We start from the raw sequence: 21,458 nt of genomic DNA, 5'->3' as shown, positions 1-21,458 counted from the left end.
AGAGCGCAGCCGGGGCGAGAGAGAGGGAAGAGTGCAGAGACCCACCGGCGGGAGGGACAGGAGGGAGAGACGGGTCTCTCTTCAGCTTGGAGCTGACATTGATCCTGCGCCCTCTCTTGTCGAGATCCGCTCCTGACCGGCGCACAGACCCAACAGAAGAAGAAACTCACCATCACAACCAAATGCAGAGGTACTACTCAAATAACTAGGGCCCTATGAAATCCGGTCAGTTTTTTCCCAAATTCTGGGCGTTTTTTTATTCCATTTTTTGCATTCATTTTTTTGGACTCCTTTTAAATTAAATTATATTAATCAAAAAAATATGTCTAATCAATTAAAATCATAAAACATACATTTTCACATCAATATATTAAAAGTTTGACAAAAACTAGATGTTTAGGGACCTCTGAAATGTTTTCAGAACCATTTGCTTTATTATTACCAATTTCTGCATGTCTAATTATTTGAATGCATTGAAACAACTTAATTTATTCACAAGTACTCTTAAAATAACCTTATGATCTTTTTTTTTTTTTTACATTTTGTGTTATTTACATTTTTCTGATTATCAAATGAAGGCATAAAACATTAATTTAATTTATCTTTTAATTAAACTATTTTTGGCAAACAAAGGGGATTTTCTTATTAAAATTAAAACATGGAAGAAATGTTGTGATTACTACTTAAATATAAAGTTTGAATAATTTTAGTAGTAGTAATGATAGTAGCAGTAATAGACTATGTACATGTTACTGAACAATAGTAATGCATGTCTGCCACAATGTCTTCAAGTGAACCTTTACATTTCTGTGTGTATATGACATTAGATTTACTCAAATGAACGGTAAAATGCTGAAGTGACTCAGTAACTAGCACATCTAGAGATCGTTTATGTATTTATCTGCTCATTTAGTGAGAAGACAAGCTTCAGTGTGTGTAGTAAACCAAACCACACGTCTGCGCCATTCACTCACAGACACATGCAGGATTCATATTTATAAAGTATTTTTGCAGCTTGATATTTACAGATGCTAGTCCATATCGCAATTTCATTTAAGTGTAATGACCTATTTTTGATTCATTTGTTTAAGGTTTGACAAATTCCTTGACATTCAGCGTTAAGCTGTAAATTCTGTTTTCATGACTTGATTTCGCGATTACGTCCGTGTTTTCCGCATCGCAGAAATCATAGGGCCCTAAATAACGCTGTTTCATGAAAAAAGCAGAAGCTTTCAGGGACAGAAAATAAAACAGAAAAGAGGAAGCAATAATGTGCCAAGATGGAATCGAAAGATTAAAACTGACCTGGTTTCGTAGGACATTTGGGAGGTTTAGGAGGTACAGGACCCAAGAATCCAAGGTTGTCATAAAAATTGTGAATTGCAATGGGATTGAAGTCTGGTCCTAAAAGTGATAAATAAAAGTCAGAAGAACAAGTGGTCAAAACATCTGCAGGAGCACAAGATGAGCTGTTAGCATTTTAACGGCTCGCAAGTCACAAAGTTATGGGGAAAAAAAGGCCACTTCATAATTAATAACTGATAAATACTGGTGAATGGAGTGTGTGCCAGCGACTCCTCACACAGCAGAGATCTCACATACACAATCACGCGCGCGCACACACTCACACACATGCGTGCACACACTCACGCGCGCGCACACACTCACACACACGCGTGCACACACTCACACGCGCGCACACACACTCACGCGCGCGCACACACACACTCACGCGCGCGCACACACACACACATGCGTGCACACACTCACACGCGCGCACACACTCACACGCGCGCACACACACTCACACGCGCGCACACACTCACACACACGCGTGCACACACTCACACGCGCGCACACACTCACTCGCACGCGCGCACACACTCACACGCACGCGTGCACACACTCACACGCGCGCACACACTCACACGCGCGCACACACTCACTCGCACGCGCGCACACACTCACTCACTCACACAGACGCACTCTTATGAATGGCTTCATTTTAATGAGTCAGTCACAAAGATTCACTCAGGAGTCAGAGGTTTGAATCAGACTGTTCAGATTTGTGAGGCTGACAAAAAACAGAGTCACTGAATATGAAGTCACTTTCGGTTAGGCCCAATTCATTTATTTGTTCCAGTTTATGAGACTTGCATTACTCCCATTACAGAATGGTTCTATGAGTAGTGTAACTATTTCAATGACTTTATTAAAGTAATGTGACTGATTACTGATTCCTGCCTGATCTATTGCTTCAGTCTGTCGTGCTGCTGAGAGGTTTGCGATTGTAGCTCCGCTTTTTTTATTGAATCTTTGCCTTACTTTCACTGACATTAGTCTCTATAGTAAAACATGTCTTCATCACACAGCGGCAGTGTCTGCTGTTAAAGACTCGAGAGGCGACTGCATTCAAACTGAAACTACTCTGACCTTACACTCATTCTGTCATTTATCAGCTAAGCAGAATTTGCCGTCTGTTTTCATTTTGAAAATATTTTGGCACCCGATTTGTCTGGCCTGTAATGCCACATCCACTTTCCTCTCACGTTTCCTGAACAAGCAGCTCGGTGCTGGAAACACAAACTCAGAGAAAGCAAGCGCAAGCTCTCTATAGACTCACCTCGTGTCTGAAGGAGGTCAATCTCTTTGGTTAAACAATCAATATCGATCTGTAGAAGTCTATTCTTACACCTCAATTGCTGCATCTCTTCAATCTGAAAATATAGATAAGTGTGTAAAAGTGAATTGTGTTGTTCTATATTTAACAGCCTACCATGTGTTTGTAACTTTGCATTACGTCCATCATAAACATCAGATATACAGACCAGATATACTCCCTAAATGCATCTGACTCAAGTGTGCTCAAGAAAAAACATTTACATGTAGTTATTTAGCAGACGCTTTTATCCAAAGCGACTTACAAATGAGGACAATGGAAGCAATCAAAACCAACAAAAGAGCAGCATGCAAGTGCTATGAGAGTCTCAGTTGGCTTAACTAGTACACGTAGCTAGGTTTTTATTTATTTATTTTTTATTATATAATCGATAAAAAGAAAAAAGACAATAGAAAAAGTATAGAGCAAGCTAGTGTTAGAGGCCTTTTTTGCTTTTTGTTAATTGTATAATAAATGTGACCCTGGACCACAAAACCATAAGGGTCAATTTTTGGAAATTGATATTTATACATCGTCTGAAAGCTGAATAAATGAATCTGAGGGTGCAAAAAAAACTAATCTAAATATTGAGGAAATCTCCTTTAAAGTTGTCCAAATGAAGTTCTAAGCAATGCATATTACTAATCAAAAATGAAGTTTTGATACATTTACAAATATACAAATATACCTGTGCTACTGATGACTGCTTTTGTGCTCCAGGGTCACATATGAAAAGAAAACAAACAGAATACAAAAATAGAGAAGCTAGTGTTAGTTTTTTTAAATGTTAAAAAACATGCTCTGAGGCAACTTACATCGATTATTTAAGAATATAGAGAAAAAAAACTAAAATCACAAATTGCACCAATTTAATAAAGAATTCAACTCAAACTGTTGTCAGAGCAAATATGCACTGATCTAGAGGAGATGAACGTACAGATGGAATCTGACAGACGGAGTTGGAGCGCTGCAGCCGTCTCCTCGTGAGGTCGGTCTCCATCTCGTTGACTTCCTCTTTCAGCTTCTCCAGCTTTCTCTTCTTCTGCTCTAACTCGTGCCACAGTCGCTCCATGCGTGCTCTCTGATGCACCAGCAATGCTGCAAATCAGACAATCAACCAATCACACACAAACCATACTGCAGAACATCTGAGACTATAAACTGATAAAACAGCATTCCCATTTCACAACCTCCACGAGGTGAAGTAAACAAGATATTTGACAGAAACATGAGGCGGAACTTGAATTCATCGGTCAGAACTGGACTGGCCTGTATAACGAGGTGGTGAATGAGAGATGGACTGTGGAGGACTGCCATAAGATTAACTAGCACTAATTCACTGCATTACTGTACCTACTGTACGCGCATTATACATGTCACATGAAATGTCACGTGTCTTTACGGGTTGTGTGTGAACGCACGCACAGATTCCAGAAAATCACTAGCAGTGTGAATGAACCAAAATCAAACAATCCCGGGATGATTCCCGGAACACATTACCCCGTGTATTTTCCGGAATCTCTGTGTGAAAGAGGCTTAAGTGGGTTTCCAATAGGATTTCTGACTTCAGTCAAAGAAAAGTTGTTCAACGACTAATAGGCTGCATTCACACTAATGAACTCATCTATTTTGACATATCTGATGCTCTGTCCCATCTGTTTACAATCAAAACAACTTTTTACATATTTATCATAATATAAGTATTTTGTAAGTCCATCCGCATGCGTGAACACAGAGAGCATGCGAGGATTCAGTCGTCTGAGACTTGGCGATTACATTACAATACATTTTTGTACCCTTTAAGCACAGCCCTGTTCCCATTAAGTTCACATAATTTTTTATTAAATATTCTTGTTTATTATAAGGAAATTTTTTTAAGAATAATTGTAAAAATGTATTTTTTAGTTTCCTAGCTGGGGACTACTTTCAGGTGCTGCATAATATCATTGCGCCTGCTGCACTCCTGGTACGGCAGCAAAGTTCCTTGATTATTGCGCCGGAATGAGAGTATAGTTCCTAGTCATATCAGCCTAGAAAATCACAACTTTTCATTTTCCGTCGGTCTTAGTACACGATGTAACTACAGAAGAGTCAAGCTTTAAATAGGAAAAATATCGAAACTCTTTGGTCATTTTTGAGCGAGATGCTAACGGTCTAATCAGGTTCAATGATCTATGCTAAGCTAAGCTGAAAGTGCTACCGCCAGACCCAGAGATCAGCTGAATGATTCGAAAACGGTAAAACTCAACTGTTTAACTCTAGGAGAGTTGGAAAATTAGCCTATTTTCAAAAAAGTGGAGTGTTTCTTTAATGTCTAGCAACCTAAAAACAGAAGGATCAATCAAAGGTAAATATCTTAAGTAGCCTAGGGTGCTGAAGACAGTTCTAGTTTTGAAATCTTAAATATAAATCGTAAAAATTTAAAAATATCCTACAAAAAGATCATCAAATAATGTATTAAAGATTTAGTTCACCTCCAGAATGAAAATTTCCCAATAGTTTACTCGCCCCCACGTTGTCCATGATTTTCATGTCTTTCATCAGGTCGCAAAGAAATTAAGCTTTTTGAGGAAAAATTCCAGGATTTTTCTCCGTATAGTGGACTTCAATGGTGGTCAACGGGTTGAAGTTCCAAATTGCAGCTTCAGGGCTCTACAGAATCCCAGCCGAGGAATATGGGTCTTAACTAGCCAAACGATCGCTCAGTTTCTTACAAAAAAAAAAAAAAAAAAAAAAAGTACTTTTTAACAACAAATGATCATCTTGCACTAGCTCTGTGATGCGCATTACGAAATCACGTTGGAAAAGTCAAAATGGTAGGGTAGGGCAAAAAAAACTCCATCTCATCGGCCAACATCGTTGTTTTAACTTTTTTGGTAAGGGCGTTTTACTTTGCATGTTTGGTTTGTAAACAATGGGTCAGTACTTCTGTCTACGTCACGCGTGACCTTCCAACGTGACTACATAACATGTGAGTTCAAGCTAGTGGCAAGACGAGCATTTGTGGTTAAAAGCAAATACATTTTATTTTTTTGGGGGGGGGGGGGGGGGGGGGTGAGCGATCGTTTGACTAGATAAGATCCTTATTCCTCAGCTGGGATCGTTTAGTGCCCTTTGAAGCTGCAGTTTCAACCCACTGGCCACCATTGAAGTCCTCTAGATGGAGAAAAATTGAGGTTTTCCTCAAACCTCAATTTCTTCGCAAGTGAAGAAAGACAGACATGAAGATCTTGGATGACATGGGGGTGAGTAAATTATCAGGAAATTTTCATTCTGGAGTGAACTACTACTCTAAATCGGAACGGAAGGCATCGTAAAACACAATCAACAAAGCACCAGACCTGGAGAAAGTGCTCGCCCTCACTGAGGAACGTACCTTGCGTGTACGCGGCGTCGTCCGCACCCATGCTGAGTCTGCGCGGCTCCGAGCTTTTGTCCCTTTGAGGTGAGAGTGGGTCGGACTGGTACAGCGGTTCCGGCTCCGTGTAATGGTGATCGCCTGGCAGACTGAGCAGGTTAGTAGGCTCGAACGTGGGCGACACCACCCCAGGAGACACAGCCGGAGGTTTGTTGGGGGAGACAGTGATTTTGAAGGTGTATTTGGTGTTGGGCTGCGTCACCACCACACGAGGAGATGTGGCCGTCCCTCCGGCTCCCACGGAGGGCCGGGATTTGGGCGGGTGGTGGTGTATGTACGCAGGGCCCATGCTCACCTGGCTCCCCAAAGCTCGCAGACTGGCAGAGCCCTGCAGCGTGGGATTGGCCGAGATATAGACCGTCGGCGGGTTCCTCGCCCCTCCATCGTCGGCCGACGCGTTCGCAGAGATGTAGAACTTGGGCTGCGAGCGAGGGGCGTTGGGAACGAGGGCACAGTCGTCCGCAGCGGGCGGGGATGGGGAGATGTACACTGTGGGTTGGCTGCGACTCAGCCCGGCGCCGCCGATCGAGATGGGAGTGGAGGGACCCACGGACGCAGCCATTGAAGACGACGCTGGACAGGACGAAGACGTGGAGCTACAGACGGCTCGCGGCGCAGAGCCAGAGCGCAGGAGCGTCGCCGTCGAACCCCCGGATACCCTCTGCGGAGACTCCAGCTTTATCTCGATCTGATTCTTCCGCGGCCCAGTCGAGATATTCTGGATGTTGTACTGGCTAAAGGAGGACGAGCTGGAGGATGGTGAGGGTGAGGAGGAGGCGGCCTGCGAGGCCACGGCCGAGGGAATGGAGGGCGCCTGGGTGTTGGTGGGCGAGCTGATGGGCATGTACACGTGCGAGGTCTGATGCTGCCCGCCGCTCCAGGAGCTCTGGGAGGCTGCAGGATGGCTGATCTGGTAGATCTGCTGTGCGGGCTGTGAGGTGGGGCTGTACTGAGCCCGGCCCTGCACCTGTCGCGTGGAGCCCGGCTGTGTCACGTACGGCCGAATGTAGATGGAATTCGGGCTGTTCAGTCCCGACTGAGGCCCTCCGTGGATGTGCAGGGAAGTCGGCGTGTTGCGGCCGGTGTTGGGTGCAAGCGTCACCGTGATTGGGTTGAAGCGTGGGGTGGGAGGCGGCCCATGACCTTTGCCCCCGACCTGGTAAAGGCCCAGGTGCTGAGGAGGCTGCGGCTTGCGAGTGGACTCCATGGCGGTGAAGGCACCGAGGCTCGCAGGCGTGTGTGTCGGCACAGACGGCGTTTCGGGCTGGTAGAACTCAGAGAGGGAGGACGGCACGGTCAAAGGCCCATCGCTCAAGCTGGGGGTGACAGTCCTGCTGCCATTCATCCTCACTACATCTCGCTGCACAGCACCATGGGTATTCTGAGAAACGCCGAGGTTGAGCTGGGTCATGTGATTGCGAAGATCTGTCGAACTCTGGCTGCCTTCGCTATATAAGAAACCAGGACTCACCTTGGTCAGGTACTCGCAACACGCAGCTAAATTGTTCTTATTCTGGGGAGAGAAGAGAGAGACAAGTCTGTCAGCTTCAGATCGAGATGCTTTATGTGTGTCACTTTTATATACAGTTAGGTCCATATATATTTGGACATAGGCCCAATTTTTATTATTTTAGCTGTTGACCAAAACATATTTAAGTGACAGTTATATAATTAATATGGGCTTAAAGTGCACACACTGAGCTTTAATTTGAGGGTTTGAGGGTATTCACATCAAAATTGGAGGAAAAGTTAAGGAGTTACAGTGCTTTAATATGTACATCCCCCCTTTTTCAAGGGACCACAAGTCCATAATTGGACAATTGGACTCAAAAGCTGTTTCATGGACAGACGGGCTATTCCTTCATTATTTCTATATCAACTAAGCAGGTAAAAGTCCTGGAGTTGATTCCAAGTGTGCCATTTGCATTTGGAAGCAGTTGCTGTGAACACAGATCGCATGGCCAAAGGATGTCTCCGTGCAAGTGAATTCTCAACAAAATATTAAAAATGAATATTTTATCTATGATTATATTTATTTGTCCAATTACATTATTGCCCCTGAAAATGGGGGAACTGTGTATCAAATGCTTGTAATTCCTAAGCATTTCGTGTTATATTTTTGTTCAAGCCCTTGAATTAAAGCTTAAAGTCTGCACTTCAATTTCATAATTATTGTTTTGTTTTAATTCTGTTCTGGTAGCATACAGAGCCGAAATTATGAAAATTGTGTCAGTGTCCAAATATATATGGACCTAACTGTATGCGTCACTTTTGATATTGATTAACTTAATAGCTGAATAGAATTTCTAAAGAATGTACAAATTCCCAAGGCTCTTAAAGGGGTCATCGGATGCAAAATTCACTTTACAACTTATTTGAATATAAATGTGTGTTGGGAGTGTGTACACATACATCTTATAATGATAAAAATCCACCAGGTGTTTTTTTTTTTAATCCCTATTTTAAAATCCCCTCTCTCAAATCAGGCTGTTCTGAGATCCCTGTCAGAATGACGTAGTTCTGTACAGGCCCCTCCCACGATAGTTGATTGACAGGTCCGTCTTACCTTAGACCGGCCCTCAGTGAGCTGAGAGCTGTCCACTTCCGGTGCAGGGGAAGACAAAATCTCTCAGATTAAGTGATTGAGGTGTTTTGTTGTTGGATGTAATAATGAATATAGCAGTCGTCATTTACTCCCGACATCTGAGCCACTGAAGACGCAGAGGATTAACGTTACTTTCGCTTTGAAGGGAATGCGCCGATCCCTGATCTACATAAATGTCTTTGTTCGTGCGAATCATTTGTGATCCAGCTTTATCTACACAAGAAGTGAGTATAAGGGTTTTTTATGAATATTTGCAAATTGTCTTTATAATAATGTGCTAGTTAGCCAGTTTCATAGCTGAAGCTGCTCGTCACTCCACGGAAGAGAGGGGCGGGGTCAGCAGAGCTCATTAGCATTTAAAGCAACATGGAATAAAAGTGCTTGATGAAAACAGAGCTGATTTTGATAGGGTAAAAAAGGTGTTGTTTTACACTACCATTGAGAAATTTTAACCAAAGTATGTTATAGACTTTTCATTAAGACCCTAAAGAATCATATCAATTTGTGGAAAATGGGCATCTGATGACCCCTTTAACAAATTCCCTAGTGCAGTGCGTGTACCTCACCTGCAGGACACACTCGGACACCACGTCCTCGGGAACCTCTGGAAACTTTTGCCGCAGGTAGTGCAGAACCTGGTTGTCAATTTGCTGGTTTCCCTGTGCCATTCGTCTTCTGCCAAAACAGAACGGACTTGACCACAGCACTCGCTCACACGCACTATCTTAGCATCTTCTGCAATCAAGAGAGAAAAGGAGAAAAGAAAAATTGGATTAACAAGAGCTACTAATGTGTTTGCCAACTCTTACCACCAACTCCATTTAAGAACAGCCAAATTTTGCATATTACATACCAGTGGCGGCTGCTGGTCTTTCAAAGAGGGGAAGCTCATTTTCGGCCTACATCATAAAAATTGTCCATTTATTTATACGTAAAATCTGCCATCGTGTGCAGTTTGCTAGCTGGCTAGTTCACCGCCTGGCCTACTGCATGAATGAATGAATGAACAAACGATGTAAAAAAACATTAAACTCGACGGAGGAAATGTGGGAATTAGGTTAAACTGAAACAAGGAATGTGGTGTATAATTGTGTGAAATGTATATTGAAAATTGGCCAGCAATTTCGGCAAGCAAATATCAAGAAATAGTTGCAGCAGTTTGTCTTTTGACTACACTTGCAAAGTCCACTATGAGACTGAGCTCCAATCAGTGTTGCCAACTTCTTTTGATGGAAAGTAGCTAAAGCCAGTTTGAAAAGTCGCTAAATGTCGACAGATGACGTCATGCGCTAATTAGCTTATTCATGACGTCATCGCGTCATATTGCCTTTTACATTTGTTTGTCTCTCTGTGCTCATACTGTATTTTAATGCAGCCAAATTCTCAATAAAACGGTTTTCCTTTATATATTTTACTGTTTATGTTGTCAGTCAACAGGATAAATATGAAATAGTGTCTGAAACGCAGCCCTTTAAGAATACATAACCAGCTCTCCCTTCCAAGAAGTTAGTCTGCACAAAAATCCTAATTTATAATCGAGCCGTCGTCTGACGAAATCAAATATTACACACAAGATAAGACAAGACAATTCCTGTGCTGTGATTTCGGCTATATTTGCATGTAAAATTAGAGAAGCAACATAATATCTATTTGAACTGAACGCGCTGCTCCTCTCAGCCGCTCACTGAACAGAGAAAGAGGTGCGTGCGCGCTCACCTCGCGATCACAGAGACTCGCTAAGGTTTGTCAAAGAAGTCGCTAGATTTGTCGCTTTTGGGGAAAAAGGTCGCTAGGGTGGTCTGAAAAGTCGCTAAGTTGGCAACACTGGCTTGAATAGCTTCAGCATCAGCGACTTCTTATAGGGCACAATCGCTGTCAATCAAAAGGAGATGCAGTCTTTCGACAAACCCTCCAATCATCACGCAGAAGCCCGGAGTCCAGCCCCGCCCACTCCTCCATTCACCCCCAGAGACGCTGAGCGTCCGGGGGCGGGACATAATCGCAAGCATTTATCCAATGAGCGTCTAGTTTTGAAGCACTGAAAAAAACTGTTCAAAGCAGCCCCATAGAAGTCAATGGACGCTGGGCTTCAACAGGCAAATACACTGATGCTACGGGAATATGATTCTGAACAAACTCGTCTCTGAGATGAACGTGTTCTAACGCATTTTTAATCAATAAAATGTTAACACAATAGTACATATTTGACAATTTTTTTTGACATTATAGGGGAAGCCGAGCTTCCCTTGCAGTCTTAAAGAAATCCCCACTGATACATACGTCTTTAAGAATGCATATTATCGTTTTTTTAAATTTACATTGCTGTTCATGGGATTTTGTGCTTTCTCACGAAATTGACATTTAAAAGTTAGGCTACTCAAAGTTGTATGTATACATTTATTTTAATGGCGTAGAAATCACACCTATATATACACATATACACATATACATATATATACATATAGGTGTAATTTCTACGCCATTAAAATAAATGTTTTCAAAGAGATTTTCTGAACATATTCCCTGTATTCTATTGCTCAGTCCAAGCAGACGAACCCGCCCCAAACTCACTTGGCCAAGCCAAGGCTGTTGTTTTGGGCTGGTCATGTATTGAACGTTACAATCGAATTATCTAATTAAAACTACACAAATGCATATTCACAAAAAAAGTTTTAAAAAATGTTACACAGTTCATTATTCAGACACGGTATGGCGGGCCAAGTGAGAGCAGATAATATCTCTGCTGATTCTAGGGCAGACACTCGTAGCAGAAAATGTTTTCAGCAGCTGCTAAAATATAATTCCACGCTTGAAGCAGACCAAAAGAGCAGTAGCAACCAAGTCACATGACATAATGAAGAGACATGATTGGTTTATATCATACCACTCCATTCAGTGCATAGCATTCAGTCATTTCTTATTGTCACCCAGTGACGAATATGACATTTAATTTTCCTAGTCTATACACATTGTTCCTATTTATTAGCTATACTGTGGTGGGTTTTATAAAGAACAGAATTTTTTTTTTTTTTTTTTCACTTTTTATAACAAAAAGATCACCACATTGTATTTTTTTGCCATTGCTTTGTCAAAGCAATTTAGTTCAATCATACTAATATTTTCTTGACTGTGATTGAATTAAAGACAGGGGTGCACATAAGTTTTTCAGCCTGGTTCTCATACGAGTACCTGGAGATTTGGTTTGGTCCTCACACGGGCCACGGCATGGAGTGTGACCCATAAAATATAACTACAAAAAATAAATAAATAGCGATAATATTATTGCACTTAATTATTTATTTTTTAAATAATAAACTAAATAATCAAGTGTGCTAATACTATTTTATTTTAAAATAAAAAGGGAGTATTACATACAAATACAATTATTTTATAGTAAACTTAATAAAATGTTAATATTTTTATTATTATTATTTGAATTTATCCTTTTCAAGCGTAAAATCAGCACGCTTTTATTTTGGTGGGTTGCAGGCAAGTAAGTATATGTGCTTCTGGTTTTAGCACTGCTGATTGAAGCACAATTAATTGAATGAAATGTCACAGTTTTGCTTTGAAAACTGCAGCGGCTAGCCTAGATTATGCTTTCAGTTTGGATAGAAATCTTTTACAGTACAGTTCGATCTAAAATTGTAACAGTGCATTAACAGCTGTCTTCCATGTCGGTAAGCAAATGTGCTGTCAGAACTTATTTACACAGCGCATTTTTAATTTTGGTCGCGCATGCGGACCCGAGTACCACTTATGTGCACCCCTGATTATAGAAGTGTACAGGCTGTTGAATGTGGCTCATCATCTGTGTTTTCAGCTTCTCAGAGCGGTTCAGTTCACAAACTAACTCTGCGTGTGTTTTGAGATTAATGTGAATTTGGGAATCCAATGTGCACCAATTACACTATTTTCACCTTCACATAATTTCCAACATTTTTATAGACCGTAAAAAAGTAAAAGTGATTTGCGATTATTGCTGGGTGATATATATTGCATGCGCATCTTGTCAGTAAAGCCGGTTCCTTGATTAGCGCCAAATCTCCATCGCCTGTTTTCAAATGGAGCGGCATTTAACACACAGAGCCGTAGTTCACTGACAAGCTATGCAATATTGCGTTCATTATCGAAAGCGATATATCAGAGATAATGAAAGCAATACTGCGTAGCTTGTCAGTGAACTGAATACAGGTGATCGAGATTTGGCGCGAATCAAGGAACCGCTCAGCCCTATTTGCGATGCAACAAAACATTCGCTCAATCAAATCAAACTTTCTAAACGAGAGGCCATACAAAGAAAACCATTGTTGGAGCTGCACATAAATGGAAGACTAAGTACTGATAGCACTGAAATTGCCAATTAATTTAATAGATATTTTATCCAGTCTGTGGAAGAGCTTGCTATATGTTTTGAACCTATACAATTACCTCAAAATGCAATAAATGACACACCCTCATCCTTTTATATCACTGAGGTTGATGAAGATAAGATATTTCAAATTATTATTCAACTGACGAATTCAAGGGCTAAGGATATATTTAGAATGGATACCGCGTTTGTAAAAAAATATAGTGCTTGTTTGCTAAAGCCAGTGGTAAATTTGATAAATGTATCTATTAGAGAAAGTACATTCCCCTCAAATTGGAAAACTTCTATTATAACCCCAATTTTTAAGGCAGGATCAGTTGATGAGGTTCAGAATTATAAACCAACTTCTATACTCCCTGCAATCTCTAACATTTTGGAAATGTTGGTAGCTGAATCACTTAACTATTTAGAAAAACATGATCTACTTCACTCTAAACAGTTTGGTTTTAGGCCTCATGGTGTGTTCACACCAGACGTGAATGAAGCGTTAAGCGCCAGTGATTTACATGTTAAGTCAATGCAAAGACGCGAATAGACATCCTGCGGCGTGATTCGCGCGAATGACGCGGCACGAATTGAGCGTATCGAGTGTTTAACGTACAAGTTGAAAAATCTGAACTTTGGCGGATATTTTGCGCCGCGTTAACCAATCAGGAGCTTGCTCTAGTAGTGACGTGATTACGAGCCGAGGCAGAAATCAAAACAACAAGAGAGGACTAAATCATCATCCTGTATGTGCATACCCGGAGCTGTACCATAGACCAAAGATTACCTGTTAGATTAACCAAAACAAATTATATCTTCTGTTTATCCACTACAGAGACATCAGAGCCAGCGGCAAATGTCAGAAGGACTAGCCGAGGTTATGCTCCTCTCTGCGGGATACATGAGCACGAGCACCCGGTGATCGCCTGGAGCTCACGGCTCCGAAATCGGCAAAGCACATTTTCAAATAGGGGCTGTTTTTATAAATAAACCGCAGATTTGAGTTTTAAGCAACTACATTCTCGGCTGAAATACACGCGTCCAGTGTTTCCATAGCACATAAAGGGCTGATATGATTTGCCAAATTCTATACATATGCTCTCTGTGGCGGTCATACCTGTGCCGCCTGCAGAAGCCCCGCCCATGATGCGAATTCACGTCTGTTGTGCAGTGAATTTCACGCGTGAATGAAGCGAGTCAACCCAAAATGTTCACACGTCCAACTACACGCGAATAGCGTGATTTATTCGCGCAAGTCGCGTCCGGTGTGAACGCACTAAGTATTCGACAGAAATGGCAAACTGCTTTCTCACAGAATTTATTAAGGGAGCTTTAGATAATGGCAATGTAGTAGGCACAGTGCTTTTAGATCTCAAAAAGGCATTCGATGCCTGCATAAATTTGTTTAGCTTCTCTCAGCAGGCAATAAATTGGTTTAGATCATATTTAGAATCTCGAGATTCAAGATCAGCTTTACGAAACAATGAGATTGGTCTCCCTCAAGGGTCAATTTTGGGTCCATTGTTGTTTTCCTTATGTCAATGATTTACCAAATTGTTGCAAGCAAACTAAATGTCAGTTATATGCAGATGACAGTCATTTATGTATCGGCACAGACTCCATGCTTGGCTGCAGATATATTAACAAATGAAATTACTTGCGTGTCACATTGGCTGCAAAACAACTGAACTGTTCAAAAACTCAATGTGTTTTTCAATTAGAAAGAAGGAAATGAGTGGTTTTATAATTAAGATCAAAAGGCAATAGAGACAGTTAACAATTATAAATATTTAGGTGTTATTTTAGATTCTCATTAGAAATGTGATATGCACGTAAAGAGGCTGTGCAGAACAATCAGAACAACTTTGCATTGTTTTTACATGATAAGACCCGAAACATCTCTAAAAGCAGCAAAGTTATACATGCAATGGTCTTTTTGCATTTCTCTTATTGTGTGACTGTCTGGAGTCAGGTTTCTCAACTGACTAGCAAACCTGTTAGATCTCTATACAAACAAACACTAAAAATTTGGATAAGAAACTGAATAGATGGCATCACTGTAATATTTTACAAAAATATAGTTATAGTCTCTTATTAAAATGTGTAAATAATCTTGCTCCAGAAATGATATGCCATTTAATATCAAAACAGAGTAGTAAGGGGATCACTACAAGAGGTGCAACTGATCAGAATTGTACAGTACCAAAGAGAAAAGCTAAATCTGCACATTTACAGTTCAAGGTGCACTGCTTTGGAACAGCCTGACAGCTGAACTGAAAATACTAACAGAGTTGAACATTTTTCAAAGAAATTTGAAAAAGTGGTTCAAACAAAAGCAGGTTTGTGAACACCGATGGCCGTACACAGTCTCAGCTTATTTTTTTATTTTATTTTTTGGGGGGTTTTTGTGTGATTGTTTTGCTGTTGTTAAAAAAGCCTAACCAGGGGCTGGGGCTGTAAATTAGCCTTTGGCTAGAAGCATCGGCTGCTTGAAATTGTAGCAATGTTATACTGCATTGTCCCTGTTAAACTAATAAATAAATAAAGTTGTCTAACATGACGCTGCATCTACACGGCCAGCGCAACACTTGCTCATTATACACCACATGTGACGAGCATCTAATGCTATCAGAGGAACACTCCGTCATCAGCACACCAGTTATACTCGGTGCACTTTATACATTTATTAGCCTAATGTTAATACAAAAAAACCCACAAGACTGTCTTGCATTGTGTAGACTACTAAGCTATACTGGCACATTTCTGAGTATCTTCCAAATACATCAATATAAAGGTTTCAGCACATAATTATGGCCATTTCAAGACTGGGCTGTAATAATTTGAGCTTTATACAATTAATATTAACCTCAGGAAAAATGTTCCAACTAGGGGTGGGCGATATGGGAAAAATATCATATCACGATTTTATTTAGAAATATCACGATTCACGATTTTATCACGATTCTTTGTCATGTTGGTTTTACTGTTTTGGTTTTACAAGCTGTCTGAGCATTACAGCCAAACTAGAAACACAAAGCCTTTCAAGGTAACAAAAAACAACAAAAAAGACATGGCAGATATTTAGGCCAAAGTGGGCCAAGATAAAAATCTGTGTCATCATTCTATCTTTCTTATTAAAAAATAAGAACAAAGATACACATAATATACAAATAAAACAAACAGTGCTTTATTTTCAGGTACAATAGGTGTATTTAGCAGAGCATTCAATGAAACTGAATGAACAAATATAAAATAAAACACTAGATAGACTGATTCCTAAAGCAACTGTAATAGTTTTTCAGTCAAGAATAGTGAGGGATTTTTCTCTGTGTTTTGTTGTTTTGTTAACGTTAAATGAATAGTTCCCCCACAAATAAATATTCTGCCATCTGTCTGTCAATTCTGTCATAATGTTGTATTTTTATATCATCATTTACTCAAAAGTAGTTTTAAACCTGAATGAGTTTCTTTCTTCTGCTGAACATAAATGCTATTTTGAAGAAGATGGAAAACCAAACAGTTGCTGGTCCTCAGTGACTTCCATAGGATTTTTCTTTCTATCAAAGTCAATGTAGACCAGCAACTGTTTGGTTACCCTCATTCTTCAAAATATCTTCTTTTGGGTTCAGCACAAGAAATTAATAGAGGAAAATTACATTTTAGGGTGAACTATCCCTTTAATGACAGTCGACAGCATGTTTAGTGTCCTGTCCCTTTAAGAGCTGCACGCATCTAATATACAGACACGCATCTGTTTCTCTCTTAACTATTTACTTTCATTTTAGAGATAACCAACTGAGTCTGTATGTAAACCTTGTGTGTTTGGACAGTATTAGCGCAAAAGATAAGTTAGCTGAGTAATCAGGCGCTGTTAGACAGGTGTTTAGTGTGTGCTTCAGGTGTATGCGCTCAGATAAAGCGCACGTCAGACCAGCGCCTGAATTAAACACTGTCCTGTCAGAGTAACTCTACTGCTGTATGTGGTGTTGTACAGTATATAGAGACGGAGACCAGAACTGCAGCTGATATAATGTGTGCTGCAGCACGATACTACCATATTTACTCAAAAGCAGATCGTGGAGACATTTTTATCGTCCACGATCAATAATCGTCATATCGCACACCCCTAGTTCCAACAGATAATGGATTACGAACAAGATCTAGTAGTAGTAATGGGGCAACATCTAAATGCACTGGAATGGCAAACCTTCGCTTAAAAACGAAGTTAGTGGTACAAGCAAAGTCAGTTTTGCACCTGTGAAGCACACAAGTGACACTGAAACCACAGAAAGACTCGCTTTGGACCTCACCAGTTTCAGCGAACACAGCACTACTTCTACTACACTCTGCATTTCATTTGTGTCTGTACTCTGATGCATGTATTTGTCCCATTGCTTGTAACTAGTTCTTTTCTCATGATTTTATTACTGATTGTTTATTGGTCTTTAGTAAGCTTACTAAGTGAGTGACACAGGATATTAGCTCATGTAAATTTGAGCCTAAATGCTAGATTCTATTGAAAAACTATGATTAACCTCCTACGCAGTAAAGTAACTTTGGGAAGGCAGGGTTTTCTGTGCAACAGCAATTTCAGCTATTAGCCCAGAGACTATTTCACTGGCTTAGTTATTGTATACATCTGTTGTGCAATCTGTTTTGGAAAAAGAACGAGGGAGGAGACAGCTAAAGAACTGCAAAACACAAGCAATGCAACTTTTATATAGTTCCTCTAACGTTTGGCTGCTTGAGACACAGGCAGCCAGTTCATCCGTCCTGTTGGCAAAGCTGGAGTGTGTGTGTGTGTGTGTGTGTGTGTGTGTGTGTGTGTGTGTGTGTAACCCACAGAGAAACATCTAGCCTACTGCTAAAGTCTCGTGAGTGGGGAATCAATCGATGTGAATGTGCTAATCCGCAGCAGTATGAAGAGAAAAACTATCAAACATGGCAGTTTGAACGGTCGGTTCTAGTGTGAACAAAACAGTTTAGTTAGACACTTTTGACCAAAGATCTCTGACCACTTGATGATTAAAATGATTAAAAAAGTTGTCAGTTGCCTTTGACAAAATGATCACTTTACCAAAAACATGTATCTGTATTCATTAAACAAGCCAAGTGTTTGGAAAGCGATGCTCATTTCATTCAGAACAAGCATTATAAAGACTAAAGCCTAAGAAACATATTCAACACAAGCCTGTGTCCTCTTCAAAGCTTCTGCAATTCCAGTATTCAAATAGATTTGGAAATATTTCAGGCAGGCGCGTGTTTGATATAGTATATTGTACAAAGTGAATTAGTTAAGCAAACTAACAGGGCTGGGTGACATGACCATAAATGCCTGAATTGAGTTATCTTTTGCATCTTATTGAGCCTGAATGCTATTATATATGAATTATTATTTCTCTCTCTCTCTCAAAATGCCGGTCTTGTTGAACACACACACAAACACAGTCAGTCATGTCTTCAGTGAATGTGAACAGCTCGGTTTCCAAAAGAAATCTGATGCGTGTCAATATACCGGAGCCGTGTGTCAGCCGACCGTTTCTAGATCATAGTAATGTTTGTGTAAAGTGAATTTATACATATTGATGTTTAATGTATTTTTAAACATTTCAGAAACACTTAATATTAATTTGAATCTAGTATTCCCCCTGACCTAGGTTTGGTTAACGAGTTATTTAACTCTTTACATAGGCCTGTGGGCTAATTAAACAGTAATAATGTTAACTACTGGGACTATGAACGAAGAACAACATGTATTAACAACATAGAGCATATTTTATAAACTATGAATTAATATTTATGCTAAATGTGTTTAAACTGTTTTTGAATTGGCCTACTAGTTTGCAAATGATTTAAGTGCCATGTTAACTGTGATTTTTATAAAGTGTTACTCAGTTGTCATTTTTTTACATTTGATCATTCGATGTCTGTAGTATTTCTTACTTCAACGCTATTGTTAAATGGATCTACTGTACCAGCAAAACTTGAAAGAACTGTTTATGTAATTAGTGTCTTTGCTTCATTGTAAATTTCCTATTTTTAATAAGATAAAATAAAACAACTATCGTTACTGTGAAATACAGCTGCTCATATCATAAATGAAGACATGTCGCCCGCCCCTTCAAGACAGCATTGAGCATTAATTAATTAATTAACATCCGAGGCTCAAGGCTTTAGCAGACCGATTAAAAGCAGCGCAATTACGAATTCCAAGTATGGGTCACCATACTTGGCCGTATGTCACTTCACTTCACTTAAGAATTCTGCAGATACCTTGTAAATAGTCAAATTAAACTCTTTCCTTGATATTCGTTGATATTTGTGTATTGAAAATGTTTTTGATTGACATTTATGGTCTTTATTTTATTTGGGCTAGTTAATTAATTTTCGGGCTACCAAAATCTGAGTCCCACCTGCCTGAAGGGCTACCAGGGATTCAGACATGTTGCGAGCCCTGCCTTCAGCTCCAGCACGCTGAATAAACTCAGCACTTCATCAGAAAACACAGCCTATCAGCTAATCTTCAACACACTTCTGGAGTTTACAGGGAAAACAAGTCATAACCATTTTGCACCAGGCAGGACTGCTGATTCTTGTCTGTGGCGTCCGCGAGCAGAGACTGAACTGAGTCAGTGACGTTCAGGCTGTACGGTTATTTCTCATAAAGGCACATGCAATCCACGATGACCTTTCTGCTTGTCCAGAAGCACAGAGGTTGGTCTGTTTTCCTGCCTAAATAAAACCCTTTATGGATTTAATGTTTGATAGCAAAGAAATGATTACTAATAAAACTAGAATAACAATTTCTAAATTACTATTGTGAAGTAGAATGTTCTTCTCAAATAACAACAACAGTTTATTACAACACTGTTAGTAAGCACTAGTGTGATTAACACCATATTTGATAATACATTTGCACTGCTATAATAATAATAATTATATTTCAATAAAGCTTACTGCGATTTATTGGATGGGAGGTGCACTACAACGTGTCCTTCGTTAACTGAAAACAGGCTAGACTAATCAGTTCTTGGGATTTAAGAATCAATATGGTTTCATAAAATGAGAATGGATTAAAAATGGAGAAATCTGTATTCTTTACCCAGTCCTACAGCCCTTTCGACTGAAAGATGCTCTGCCAAAACAATGGAGCAAATCACAATGTTGGAGAGGTTTTCTGTCCTGGTACGCAAAGAACAAGAAGCACGAGACAGAATCAAGCTGTGGATGCTCTGATAACTCCACATGCGAGCTCGGCTAGACAAAGCTATGTAACTGTAAGAACATGTCAACGGAGACATAAACATAGGAGAGAGACTCAATGCTACAGCACTGACCCAAGACGCTTCGTGTGCTGTAAACGGCTCAGGTTCCTTCTCCAGCATGTGTTGTGAATTGCTCTGTTTGAAGACGAAGGCTTCAGCATCTTTGCTGATTACAGTTCACTTTCAAAGACCTCTTCTCTACTTAGAAAACAATCATGATCACAGTTAAGTTTGCCATGATTAAAGGAAGTTTACCTGACAATTAAAATTATGTCAGCATTTACAAATGCTAAAGGTTACAGCGTTTGCCTTTTTAGAGCACTTATTGGCCGATGCCAGGAATTAACAAATGCCAAATATCAGCCAATATATCCCTCAGCGACTTGCTGTGCTAAAATTATGAATAATGATATATATATATATATAATAATGAAGCAGCAGCTGTCACATTCAACAGGTGCACAAACACAGTGAAGCAGCTACTCTGCTGCCAGCAGGACGTTTAATAAAGCATTGACACAGAAACACCAGACGCTAGATCTACAGACACCTTATTTGAAAATGCAGCTTCTTCTAACGCGAGCTGAATGTGTGCTGCTTATCTTTTGCAGCTGCACAATTTTAACAAAACAAACTGTCTATTACAGCATTATATGTTGGCCTGCTGCTGTTGTGTCAAAGGTCTCAACTTTCAGTGTGTTTCCAGCGTCTACAGAAACATGAACATCAGCAGAGCTGCTCTGAGAAAACCAGCTTTATCTGAGAAAAACCATCAAATACACTCAAAGATCTGATACAACCCCTCAAAATAAACCTTCAATTTAACTTGAAGTCCTGACAGAAATAAATTAGCATTGTACAATGTACTTGAATTATTATAAAGAATATTATGATTGCTGTCATAACTTTTATTTAAACATTATTTAAGGAATATCATGTTTTAACTTAGAATACCTCTGTTGAGCAGCACAGTATTGTTACATTTTCATTTGATAACATTTTAAAACATTAAAATATTAAAGTGTGATATAGATATACGTAAGGCTTATGGCTTTATTTTGTATTTTAATTTTTTTCCTCAGAAGGGAGGCTTACTTTCATTAAAATGATTTCAAGTTTGTTGCAATAAAGGATTTGTTCTCTCAAATAACTTC

At 39.9% G+C, this 21,458-nt stretch overlaps 1 protein-coding gene across 5 annotated transcripts in view; it reads right to left on the bottom strand.

Moving 5' to 3' along the window:
* LOC306843921 (TGF-beta-activated kinase 1 and MAP3K7-binding protein 2-like) overlaps positions 1–21,458 on the bottom strand; it is a 30,323-nt gene that overhangs the window by 1,690 nt on the left and 7,175 nt on the right. For 2 of the 5 annotated variants that reach the window (XR_013781877.1, XM_079375643.1), the window contains exons 2-7: positions 9,249–9,417; positions 6,036–7,590; positions 3,597–3,757; positions 2,624–2,717; positions 1,306–1,404; positions 46–132 (exon numbers count right to left, since the gene is read on the bottom strand). Coding sequence is in view for 4 of the 5 variants with exons in the window: in XM_079375643.1 (XP_079231769.1) it covers positions 46–132; positions 1,306–1,404; positions 2,624–2,717; positions 3,597–3,757; positions 6,036–7,590; positions 9,249–9,350 (2,098 nt within the window). In the remaining variant the exon portion in view is untranslated. Of the gene's footprint in view, positions 1–45; positions 133–1,305; positions 1,405–2,623; positions 2,718–3,596; positions 3,758–6,035; positions 7,591–8,643; positions 8,757–9,248; positions 9,418–21,458 lie in introns of those variants that run through there. The other 3 variants (XM_079375645.1, XM_079375644.1, XM_079375646.1) reach the window with 3 other exon arrangements.

The sequence above is a fragment of the Barbus barbus genome (assembly GCF_936440315.1).
Source record: "Barbus barbus genome assembly, chromosome: 24".
Taxonomy (NCBI): Eukaryota; Metazoa; Chordata; class Actinopteri; order Cypriniformes; family Cyprinidae; genus Barbus; species Barbus barbus.
Note: the sequence above shows the minus strand (reverse complement) of the source record. Positions and strands in the feature narration are given on the sequence as shown.